The 13,108-nt window shown below is 46.2% G+C and overlaps 1 protein-coding gene across 2 annotated transcripts in view; it reads left to right on the top strand.

Annotated features, from left to right (window-relative positions):
- The first annotated feature begins 1,653 nt into the window (after positions 1-1,653).
- Positions 1,654-13,108, top strand: part of carm1 (coactivator-associated arginine methyltransferase 1) — a 52,195-nt gene continuing 40,740 nt past the window's right edge. For both annotated transcript variants that reach the window (XM_052041949.1, XM_052041948.1), the window contains exon 1: positions 1,654-1,795. In XM_052041949.1, coding sequence (XP_051897909.1) covers positions 1,654-1,795 — 142 coding nt within the window. The remainder of the gene's footprint in view (positions 1,796-13,108) is intronic.

Below are 13,108 nucleotides of genomic sequence, written 5' to 3'. Positions count from 1 at the left end.
GAAGTGAGGGTGATGAAGGCTTGTTAATCAGCGTTGACCTCTCTAGAGCAGGTGTTAAATAGAGGGAGATGAGTGAGGACAGAGGAGAGGAAAATTATGCTGGGACACGAAGTTCAGAGCGGTTACTGGAATCTGAAGTCAAAGAGAACTTGTTCTGGTGCTCCCCATGTCCATGTGGCCACTGCCGGTACTTCAGTGCCCTGCTCTCGGGCTCCCCATGTGGCCGCTGCCGGTACTTCAGCACCCTGCTCTCGGGCTCCTCATGTGGCCGCTGCCGGTACTTCAGCACCCTGCTCTTGGGCTCCCCATGTGGCCGCTGCCGGTACTTCAGCGCCCTGCTCTCGGGCTCCCCATGTGGCCGCTGCCGGTACTTCAGCACCCTGCTCTCGGGCTCCTCATGTGGCCGCTGCCGGTACTTCAGCGCCCTGCTCTCGGGCTCCCCATGTGGCCGCTGCCGGTACTTCAGCACCCTGCTCTCGGGCTCCTCATGTGGCCGCTGCCGGTATTTCAGCACCCTGCTCTCGGGCTCCTCGTGGTCATTGCCGGTATTTCGGCACCCTGCTCTCGACAACAACCTTTCCCTCAATGTCAACAAAACTAAAGAGCTGGTCATTGACTTCAGGAAAGGGGGCAGTGTACATGCACCTGTCTACATCAATGGTGCTGAGGTCAAGAGGGTTGACAGCTTCAAGTTCCTGGGAGTGAACATCACCAACAGCCTGTTCTGGTCAAATCACATAGATGCCACGGCCAAGAAAACTCACCAGCGCCTCTACTTCCTCAGGAGGCTAAAGGAATTTGGTTTGTCCCCTTTGACTTTCACCAACTTTTACAGATGCACCATAAAAAGCATCCTATCTGGATGTATCACGGCTTGGTACGGCAACTGCTCTGCCCAAGACCGCAAGAAGCTGCAGAGAGTTGTGGAAACAGCCCAGCGGATCACGGACACCAGCCTCCCCTCCTTGGGCTGTCTTTACCTCTCGTCTTGGTGTAGCAGCCAGCATAATCAAAGACCCCACCCACCTGGGACATTCTCTCTTCTCTCCTCTTCCACCAGGTAGAAGATAGAGGAGCCTGAGGGCACGTCCCACCAGACAGTGGAGCTTCTACCCCACTGTGATAAGATTATTGAACGGTTGCCTTATACAATGAGATGGACTCTGACCTCATGATCTACCTTGTTGTGACCTTGCACCTTATTGCACTGCACTTTCTCTGTTGCTGTGACACTTTGTACTGTTATTGTTTTTTACCTGTACTACCTCAATGCACTCTGTACTAACTCAATGTAACTGCACTGTGTAATGAATTGACCTGTACGATCGGTTTGTAAGACAAGTTTTTCACTGTACCTCGGTACAAGTGACAATAATAAACCAACACCAATTCCATGTGGCCGCTGCCAGCATTTCAGGATTCTGCTCTCGGGCGCCTCATGTGGCCATCCCCAGTACTGCAAATCGCGGCTCTCGGGCTCCTCGTGTGGCCGTTGCCGGTATATCAGCGCCCGGCTCTCGGCCCCCACCTGGCGGCCGAGGGACGAGTTGCGGCTGGCGAGCGCCTGGTGGCGGGAGCGCGCCTCCTCCTGCGGCGGGAGCGCGCCTCCTACAAAGGCGCGCGCCCGCTCACAGACACTCGGTTTTTTTTAAGATGGCCACCACGGTGTTCCCGGGCGTGCGGCTGGTGTCGATCGGGGATCAGAACGGCGAGATCCAGCGGCACTCGGACCAGCAGCCGCTCAAGCTGGAGATCAAGACGACGCAGGACAACGCCTTCATCAGCCTGTACAGCAGTGAGTAGCGGCCGAGGCCCCGGCCGAGGCTCGGGCCTGCCCAGGGCCCGGGCCCGCGGCGTGACGGGCCACCCGGCGCCCCGGCCTCAATTCCCGGCCGGGGGTGGTCCCCGGGGCACCAACGGGGGTCGGGGACCGCGGAGAGTCCGAAGCTTTCCCCCACCCGCCCCCCCCCCCCCCACTGCTTGTTCCCGGGAGTGGGGATGCCGAGGCCTTGGGATTTCCCCCTTCTCCATCCCGGGTGGGTGGGTGGGTGGGCGGGCGGCCCGGAGGGCCGGGTGTGGCCCTTGTGTTCCTGGAGCTGAGGCCCCCAGTACCGGCCCGGGACTCTGGATTAGAGCCTGGTCCTGGGTATTTACTTCCAGGCTGTATCTGCCCTCCCCTCCTTCCCCCTCCCCTCCCTCCCCCCTCCCCTCCCTCCCCCTTCCCTCCCTCCCCCTTCCCCCCTCCCCTCCCTCCCTTCCCCCCTCCCCTTCCCCCCCTCCCCTTCCCCCCCTCCCCTTCCCCCCCTCCCCTTCCCCCCCTCCCCTCCTTCCCCCCCCCCTCCTTCCCCCCCTCCCCCCTTCCCCCCCCTCCCCTCCTTCCCCCCCCCTCCCCTCCTTCCCCCCCCCCTCCCCTCCTTCCCCCCCTCCCCTCCTTCCCCCCCCTCCCCTCCTTCCCCCCCTCCCTCCTTCCCCCCCTCCCCTTTCCCCCTCCCCTCCTTCCCCCCCTCCCCTTTCCCCCCTCCCCTTCCCCCCCTCCCCTTCCCCCCTCCCCTCCTTCCCCCCCCCTCCCCTCCTTCCCCCCCTCCCCCCTTCCCCCCCTCCCCTCCCCGTCCCCCCCACCTTCCCTCCCCTCCCCTCACTGCTCCATTTGAGAGTGGGAAGTGACCCACCTCCCCTCCCTCCCCATTCTCCGCTGCTCTCTCCCCTTCAGGTGGTTTCTGTTCTTTCCCTCCCTGGAGAGCTCTTTACAGGACTCCTTCGCCTCTTGTGTCTGTGCTCTTTCGGTTTGGATCCTCACACGCACAATTCTCACAGGGCATGTGTGGGGAGCATGCTTCCCTGGGCTAAAGAGTCTGGAACCAGGGTCACAAGTCTCAAAATTCATGTCTTAGCTCTCAAAGCATGGTGAATATGTGGAGTTCTCCACCCCGGATGGGCCATTGACCCCATTCAAAAGGGGAATCAATAGGTTTCTGGATGTTGGAGGAATTGAGATACACGGGGATGCAGTGGGAAAACGATTTTGAGACAAGTCAGCCATGATCTTGTTGATTTCATAGACTCCCCTGTTTCTTGTGTTCCCTTGTTCATTTTCACAAATGTTTGCCTGCAGTATCTTCGTCGTGAGTCGAGATTTTTTTTCTCTATCTGCCTTGTGTTTTATTTGAAGTGCCTTCAGCATTTTCCAATTTGCCTCTAAGTCTTTTTTTTACCTTTTTTGTGAATGTCTATTGGATTATTTTCAACACACTTGTAGGAGTTGCTGCAACTGTAATTGTGGGTGTTGAAGGCACTGGTTCATTCAGTAAATATTCATATTTCATGTGCAATAAACATATGGGATTGGGTTGCAAAGCTGCCACTGCATTGGGTGAAACTAAACTGAGAAAGAGGCTTCAATAATCACAGCACCTTCTAATTTTGAGACTGAGTTGATGCTATCCTGTAACATTCCTGTGTACTATTTTTAATCACGTTTTAACAGTATTCATAATTCATAAAACAGATGGAATCCTGGCATTATTCCATTTCAGAGACTTGTGACATGCTGCGCATCATTCAGAACTCTTCAAATCTCTGAAAAGATTGCCTCCTTTCCTGATCAAATAGCCTGATAGGGCATGTTCCTACAGCTCAGCACCTAGTGCTGAATTTTTTGGGAGAAATTTATTGCATAACTGAGAAATTGGCAAAGGCAAGTTGGGGGCTTCAGAATCAGGTTTATGTCGTGAAATTTGTATCAGACATATGTCGTGAAATTTGTTTTGCGGCAACAGTACAGTGCAAAGACATGAAGTTACTATAAATTACAAAAATAAATAGTGCAAAAAAAAGGACTAAGTAAGTAGTGTTCATGGACTATTCAGAAATCTAATGGCAGAGGGGAAGAAGCTGTTCCTAAATCGTCAGGCTCCTGTACCTCCTCGCTGATGGTAGTAACGGGAAGAGGGCATATCCTGGGTGATGGGTCTTCCAATTCAAAATAACTGTCTCTGAATAATGTCAGGACAATAAATGTGTAGTGCATTCATTTTTACTACTAACCGTGTGATATTGTTGTCAGCAGACTCAGAGTCCCACCACTAACCCTTTCCTCAATTGGAGAACTTTTTTTTGCCTTCCTTTTCAGGCGTCAAATAGTTCGCCACCTTTGCTGCCAACTCTGCTCTTGATTTCACATGCTCTGGCCTTAACTCTTCACGACCCTGACTTCTCTAATCCATCTTGGGCTCAGTTACCAACCAAACATCTGTAAGTTACCCCTTAGCGTAGATTAATCGCAAAAAGAATAAAAGGGGAGCTGATGGCCGTGTGTGGGAGAGGAATGGGACTGATGGGATTGTTCCCCCAAGAGCTGGCATGGATCTAATGGGCTCAGTGGTCTCTTTGTTATAAGGTAAGCATTGATTACAAATCCGCTGACTCCCAGGCTTGTTTTGACCACACCATGTCCTGTCCTGCTTCCTGTAATGACTCCATTCTGGTTTCTCACTTTCTCTGGCACCTTCATATCTGTATGATGACAACACCTTCCATGTCAACATGGTTTCCCCTCTACTATTGTCAAAAGAGCTCTCGGTCGCATCAGTTCCATTTCCCACACTTCTGCTCTTATTCCCCAAATCAGCAATTCACACTTCCAATTCCACTTACCATTTTCGGATCTTGTGATGGGTCTCCTTTGTTTTGGAGGAACCAAGTCCAGATTGGTTGACTGAAGAACATTTCCAGTCAGTCTGTGAAGTTGACCTTCCAGTTGTTGTCCTAATCACTCCACTGCCACCCTGATCTGTCTTTGGCCTCTAACACTGTTCCAACAAAGCACAAGGAACAGCACTTCATCTTCTCCTAGCTGGTTCTGATGAAAGGTGATCAACCTGTGATGTTAACTGTGTTTTCTCTCTGCAGATGCTGCCTGACTTGTTAGGTATTTCCAGCATCCTTTGTTCTCTCCATTTCCCCCCCCCTCCCCCCCGCAACTTAAAACATTTTCATTTCTACCTTTTCTCAATTCTGATGAAAAGCTGTCAACCTAAAGTGTTAACTGTTTTTCTCCCCACAGACATTGCCTGACCCACTGAGTGTTTCTAACATATTCTGTAATTCCTAGCATCTTCAGTTTGCTGCTTTTCAATGTCTTTGTAGGTGTGTAGAGATCAAAATTTGATCTATTTTGAAGTAGAGTTTCCCTCCACTTCAAAGTGCTGCCCTGTGATCTTTTGCATCCATCTTGGAAACAGCAACAGAAATAACCCTGCGTACAACACTTGCCTCGGTTGACTTGTGCTCAGCACGAGTTTGAAGCAGTGGTGCAGCTGGTAGACCTGCTGCCTCGCAGTTCCAGCAACCCCGGTGCAATCCCAACACCCGGTGCTGCCTGTGTGGAGTTTGCACATTCCCACTCCACGTGAGTTTTCCCCCAGGTGCTTTGGTTTCCTCCCACGTCCCAAAAATGAGATGTGTAGGTTAATTGGCCACTGTAAACTGACCTCGGTGTTCAGGTAAATGGTGGAATCGATGGAGGAGGAGTTGATGGAATCGGGAGAATCTAAAAGAAATAGTGTAAATGGATTCCTGATGGTTGGCACAGACTCATTAAACCCAGGGGCTTGTTTTTTGTGCTGTATAACATTATAACTTGATGAAACCTACAGACTCAGAAGGTGAGAATGTTAAGCCATAGTTAACTAGGGCAAGGCTAACAGTGTACATTGGTTGCTATATCTTTGAGGCCAGTTTGAACTTTGGTATTTGGCCACTTCTGTATGGATCCTGATGTGAACCTACCATGAGAACCCTTAAGCAGTGTAACTGTGACCATTGAGGGGAGAATGTCTTTAACATTTTGCCTTTGTTGGCAAAAGTTAATAGTGCTGCATTCAGTCCCAGAACTCCTGTACTGAGCTTGGTTGTCTATTTTTTTTGATTATTTTTGGCTCTTGAAGTCGAGTACTCTCAATCAGAATGAATTCACTCTGTTTGACGCATGCAAGCTGTGCTTTAGTGCACTGCAATCACACTTGCATGGTAAAACGTAGAATATCCAGCACAGACCCACCTGCCCACCTCGTGCTGCACTTGAATCCTCCCACCTGATTCTTGTCTGACTTTCTGACTCTTTTCTCCCTCATGTGTTTATCTAATTTTCCCATAAATGTGTCTGTTATTTGTCTCTGCTACATACCACTTCTGGTAAGGTTTCTCCCAAACTCCTGGCTAGGTTTATGAGCCATTGTTCTGGTCACAGCCAAAAGTGGAAAGATCTCTTCATGTACCCAAATAAACCCTTTCACGATCTTTAAATATCCTTATGTCACCCAATGGTCTAGATGGGATGGATTATTACTCGTTCAGCATTTGGGTTGATTGCATTTGTGGCTTTGAGGGTGAAGGGGGTGCTGACAATTCTATCCATCCTGAATTCGCGGTTCAGGGGTGAAGTTACAGCTTTGTAACAATGAGAGTGGGTGTGAAGGAAGTTGCAATGCTCTTGTACTCTCCCTTTGACAAGCTGAAGGTACATAGCTTAATTTGAAACACTGATGTTTTAATGTACAGCTTTTGGGGGGGTGCGGGGGGAAGGAATTGTTCCCTAATCTGATGTAATGTTGTCCTTGCTGTGAACCTGGTGATGCTTCTAATCACGGTAATTTGACTTGATCTCTCATTTAATGCATGTTTTGCACAACTAAGAGCTTTGCATTTATAAAGTCCCTTTCACTGCTTTTGTGTATCGCAAAGTGCTTCACAGGGCATGAACCCGAGGATCTTTGCTGCTGTTGGGTGGTAGGTGTGTGTTTCTTCCCTTGGCTTGGAAAATGTGGGTAACGAGGATTCTTATGTGATGCAAGGTTAATTGCATTCCTTGAGGGACCATTGGATGATAAACACTCTGGGGACAGTGTTCTGTTCAATAGATTTAATCTGGTTATTAAATTATACGATGGTGAGGTGTGAGGGTGATGTGGGTGTGAAGGAGTGTGAAGTGACAGAAACTGCATCTTGTACCGAAAAGTTAATTGTTATTTCCTGCTGCCTTGTTGCTCCCTTTCTGTCTAGTTTCTTTTGAAGGAAAGGTTTATGTTAATAGTTACCAATGTCGGAAGTGGAATACTTCGCTCTTTCTAATCAGCAAGTATTTGCAGGTTGGGGATTTAGATGTCACTGGGTTTCTCCACTAGGAATACTGCCGCGGGAAGTGGGCTTTTCAAAGAGGAAAATGTGTTATTTGCATCGTTCCAAGTCGTCCTTTTCAGAAACATTCAACACGTTTGACCTTTAATGCGTTGCTTCAAAATGTATTGCTTTTATGTAATCTGTTTCATAATCTGAGGGAAGAATATTGGCACAGGTTGACAGGGAAGTGCCCTGCTCAGAACTATAACATTGCTTGCAGTACTGTGGTATCGATCTAATCATTATCACATGTACTGAGGTACAGTGAAAAACTTTGCCATTCGTACAGGTCAGTTCATCACATTAATACGTTCTGGTCGCCCCATTATAGGAAGGATGTGGAAGCTTTGGAGAGGATGCAGAGGAGATTTAGTGGGATGCTGCCTGGATTGGAGAGCAAGTCTAATGAGGATAGGTTGAGTGAGCTAGGGCTTTTCTCTTTGGAGAGGAGGAGGATGAGAGGTGACTTGATAGAGGTGTACAAGATGATAAGAGGCATAGATCGAGTGGACAGTCAGAGACTTTTTCCCAGGGCAACATTGGCTAACACGAAGGGACATAATTTTAAGGTGATTGGAGGAAGGTATAAGGGAGGTGACAGAAGTAAGGTTTTTTTTACACAGAGTGGTGGGTGAGTGGAACGCACTGCCTGCAGAGGTTGTGGGGGCAGATACATTAGGGATATTTAACAGACTCTTAGCCCTCCATTTCTCTATCATTCATGTATCTATGTGGGAGGGAAGGGTTAGATAGATCTTAGAGCAGGATAAAATGTCAGCGCAACATTATGGGCTGAAAGGCCTGTACTGTGCTGTAGTGTTCTATGTTCTAAATTTGTGTTCAAATGGGTCGTGGAATCAAACTAAGGAGTCCTGCTCATGGAACCAAAGTTGTGGCATGGTTTCTGGGGAAAACATTCCTTTTTTTCTTGTATTTGGAGGCTTTTTTTCTTTATAGCCCACGTTTGTTTTTGGGGCATGAGATAATGTTGGGTTCGATGGTGGAATCCTCACTTCTAACTGGATTACTATTTATTCATAACTGACATTCAACAACTTGATCTGGTTAAGCTCTCCTTCATTGCTCCTGTGAACTTCAGCTAGCTGGTGTTTTTGGTCCATGTATGTAATCGTTCTGTTGGGTTACTATGCCAACATTGTTGCTCTGAAGCTCAAGTCATTTGTTTATCTGTCATACCTTGTTTTAGGCTGCATTAACCCTCTTCTGAAAATTACTCTTCCTTAAGTTCTCTTTATTTTCAAAATTCATCTTCCACTCTTCCCTTCAGCATCTCAGCCTCCTCTTTCACTGTACCCTCCATTTTCTGCTCTCCAGTTCCCTGCTCTAATCATTTCATCACTGATGGCCATTCTTCAAATCTCTAAATCTCCTTGAATATGGAACTCCTTAAATCTAAGTCTTTTAATCATTTTGTTAATCTGACCTTTTGAGGGTTGTTGCCAAAATTTATCTGTTAACACTTCAGGGTGCTATGAGTCTTTTATTAAGTTAAAAGATGCATTTTTTTAAAAATACCAGTCATTGGATTATATGCAAGGAATTGAAGTAAAGGTCTATTTTCTGTGGCAACTGAATTAACATTACTTAATCTAACTCTTCAAACTATAGAACTGTGGATTCAATACAAGCCTTGTGGTCCATTGGGAAAGTTGGGTAATCAGAAACCAAAGTTTAACAGAAAAAAAATTATTTCTTGGAGTAATCCAGGAGCACGTACAGTTTCTCAGTTTGGATTGAAAGGGGATTGGCAGGCTTTGTCTTGATGTTGCTTGCTGGTAGTCCATTACTCCCACAGACAGAAAGGCATCCAACCTGGCTACACTTTAAGTAACATTGTGTGGGTTTAAAATCAATTTTCAGGGAATTCTATTGAGACCACTGCTGGGCTTGCAACTTTAATCAAACTGCAGATGCTGAAATCTGAAATAAAACCAGAATATGCAGAAAATAATTAGCAGGTCAGGCAGCATATACGGAGAGTAGCAGAGTTAACATTTTGAATCAGTGAATATAGCAAATGCAGTCGATCCTATTTTTGGGTGTATGGGCAAGAATGCACATCAGAGTTTTACTCTTGGCCCCACTTTGGTGCTGGGAGATTGGAAAGTGTAACTAAAAGACCAGTTGATGAGTAACAGCGTTGGTTAGTTTGAACAAACTGATTCATTGTCTTTTTTTTAAGACTTCTTCAGTTTCAAAATATTTTTTAGACTCTTCCTTCAGCGAAGAGCTAAGAATGAAATAATGTGTCTCGTTAGAATCTCATGAATCTGCAGAAGGCAACTGTTCAGCCTTTTGTAGGATTATGATGGGCTTGATGAAATGGAAGTAGAGGTGTTTTCTTGCTGATGAGATCTCAACTATGGGCTGCAAAATGTAACATCACTAATAAATCCAATAGGGAGATGATACAATCTTCTTTACCGCAAGAGTGGTTAGAGTTTGTATCTTGTGACCACAAGGATTACATTGTTTAATAGCGTTTTGAGGAAGAGAGAGAGGGTTGGGTCAAAATGAACTGGAGCTGGCTTGTGTAGAGATGACCACAAGCTTGTGCGTTGAATCAGCCTGGGTCACAATATCAGAAGAAAAGCTGAGACAGGAATGGAAATGGGTGATGTTCCAGAGATAAAAATAGATTTCTTGGTGACGGAGTGAATATGGAGACAGACGTTCGATTTGGGGTTAGTTAAAAGGTGACATTGTTGCCGTTACAGGCCCACTCCCAATTTTCAGAATTGAGAACCAGCAGTCTAAGCCTGATTTGGAAGTACTTGGATTACTGCCCTGATAGTTTGTAGTAATATTCCAGCTGTGCATTGGATATTTCTGGACCTGGAGTGAGAGAGTACTGAATTTGCAGCAATAACCAAAAAGCAAAAAAAAACTGTAGATGCTGAAGTCGGAAATGGAATAATATGCAGGGAACACTCAGCAGGTCAGGCAGCATCTATAGAAAGGAACAGATGTAACATGGTAGTGTAGTAGTTAGCGTAACGCTATTACAGTGCCAGCGACCCGGGTTCAATTCCAGCCGCTGTCTGTAAGGAGTTTGTACGTTCTCCCTGTGCCTGCGTGGATTCCCTCCGAGTGCTCCAGTTTCCTCCCACATTCCAAAGACATACGGGTTAGAAAGTTGTGGGCATGCTATGTTGGTGCTGGAAGCGTGGCGACACTTGCGGGCTGCCCCCAGAACATTCTATGCAAAGATGCATTTCGCTGTGTGTTTCGATGTACATGTGACTAATAAAGATATCTTATAATGTCCTTTAATCAGAACTGGGAAAGTCTTTCTTCCACTACAGTTGCTGCCTGCCCTGCTGAGTGTTTCCAGCACCTTCTATTTGTGTGTTTGAGCTTGCAAACCTAGACTACTCAATGTAAGCAATTGCAGTTGATGGTGCAAGAGGTTGGGCAACATTTCCTGTTATTACATATAGGAGTACAGAACAGGCCCTTTGGCACACAATGTCTCTGCTGACCATGATGCCAATTTAAGCTGCACATCAGCCTGCATGTGGTCTGTATCCCTCCATTCCCTGCCTGTTCACATTTCTTTCTAAATGCCTCCTAAATGTTGCTATCATATCTGCTTCCACCACCTAACCCTTGCAGCACATTCCAGGCATCTGCCATGCCTTCTGGTGTTTGACATTTCCAAGCAAGGGAAAAGGACTCTATCTGCGCCTCTCATAATTTTGTACACTTCTATCGGGTCATCCCTCAGCCTCTGGTGCTCCATGCTTGTCTAATCTCTCCTTATAACCAATCCTCTCTAATCCAGGTGAACCTTTTTTTGCACACTCTCCGAAGCCTCCACATTCTCCTCGTAATGCAGCAACCAGAATTAAACACAATACTCCAAGTGTGGCCTAACCAAAGTTTTATACAGCTGCAACGATTCCCGACTATAAAGTTATGAGTTTTTAAACTCAGAACCCTGACCAATGAACTCCAGCATGCTGTACGCTGTCTTTACCACCCTATCTACTTGTTGTTCACAGCTACAAATTATTTAGTTTATCGAGGTGTAAACTTTAAGAGACTATTTCCATAGAAAGGCTCATGGTGCTTTTAAGAGTCACTGTGTACTTTGTTTCCCCTCTGGGTGCGGCATTCCACAGCTAGTTGAATGAGAGGTTGAAACTTAAGTCAGTATTGCATGCCATCCTCTGTTCTGTCAAAGTTTGGTGCCAAATTAAAAGAGAAGTGGTGGTAAAGGTGCCCATCTCTTGCTTGGTTTATTAGAGGTTCCTATTTGGCTGCTGTGTGATGAGCCATTTGGTGGGCTACATGCCAAAAACATCTATCAGCTGCAGCTGTCTGCTTTGTTACCTACCAAAGTTCCATTATGTTGAAATACCTGCGTTTTTTTTTTTAAAAGATCCCTTGAAGTTCCTAGGATCAAGTGAGTTTAGCTTTCCTTCATGTCGAAATCAGGAATTAGTGGCCTTCTGATTGTCGTCTTGTTGTTTCTATAAATCTGCATTCTGGGTGCACATCTGTTCACATGAGGCCTGTTTCCTGATCGCACTTTTCAAAGGTCATTCATTGTGTCATAGTGATTATCACACGTCTATTCAGAAAGGGCAGCATTTCTCAAACTGCACAATAACGGCTGGAGGCTGTTGAGATTTCAGCATCTCCTCATTAAAAAGCGGCATTTATTGCCTTGAATACCCCTGGGCACATGGGCCTTTTTTTGTTAGATCCTTTCTTAAAAGTTCAGAAAGCAACTTGGTTTGGGTGGAGTGTTGATCATTTAGAAACCTATTGAGGATTCCTCGTCTCTTTAAGTGCTTGTCACTTGAAGACATGGTTGTATGGTAGTATATTGGAATGACGGTCCTCTCATTCCCCTGAAATTTAAGACAGTTCTCCGACCACCACCTTCCACACCCTGCCCCCGCACCCCCCAAGAAGTTCTGAAGTGAGCTAAAGTCTCAGCTATGTGACAGCTGTGTCTCCTCAATTTATTCTTTTTAATTTGCTTTAGAGAATGTGGTTTCCTTCCAGAGAGAGCTCCAGTTGACAGCCTCATTATCCCAAATGTGAACATTCACATTTAATGGTTGCAGAACAATGCTGAACCATTGTATCCAGTGAGTGTAAACGGGATCAGGGAACTTCTAACTGCATTCATGCAATTCCAAACAAAATAGTTTTTCCAGATAATCCTTAGCCTGACAGTGATGCAGTGCTGTGATTATAGGCTCCCTCTATGTGGGATAGTGTAAAGATGAAACAGAATTGAAATCTCCCTCTGTGTGGGAGAGCAGTGATGCAGTGTAAAGATGTTTTGTACGGTGCATCCTCTGTGCCTGAATCCATCAGGAAAACCTTTACCTGAGCAGTGCAGTGGATTGTTCGTGCATCTTATTTTTGTGTGTGGACTGCTTTTCAATCGATTTCTCTGCAGAACCAGCTAGGTTATTATGTGCTGCGGGAGTTTGTGTAGTGGTATTAGCTGGCATTGTATTTTTTTTAATGATGCCACATAAATCTTATGGCTAAAGTTGAAACTGGAGTGAGAACTGGCAAATCACTAGCTACAGTGGAATCTACAAGCATTCTAATTTGCAGTATGTCTGTTTTTTTTTATTATGGCAGGCATGGGATTTAGTTAGAGCTTACATGTTTGGAATACTTCCGAATCAAGTGATGAATGGGTCAGCTTCATGTTCAGTCAGATCGATGTTTTTGTTATTTGGTCATGTGCTGGGGAAAATCTATAGATCAAACATTGTTCTCCAGGGGATGTGTTTCCAGTATTCTGATCTTCATATTTTAAAAAAAATTCACCATCTAACATTGGATAGTGAAAGATCTGTGGATTTTTGTAAAGAATGACCCTCTACAAACCTACAGTGGCTGTATTGGAGGTTGAAGTAGTTGAAATGCTAGATTCTTG

The sequence above is a fragment of the Pristis pectinata genome, chromosome 31 (genome assembly GCF_009764475.1).
Source record: "Pristis pectinata isolate sPriPec2 chromosome 31, sPriPec2.1.pri, whole genome shotgun sequence".
NCBI classification, from domain to species: domain Eukaryota; kingdom Metazoa; phylum Chordata; class Chondrichthyes; order Rhinopristiformes; family Pristidae; genus Pristis; species Pristis pectinata.
This window is presented reverse-complemented; position numbering and strand designations above follow the sequence as displayed.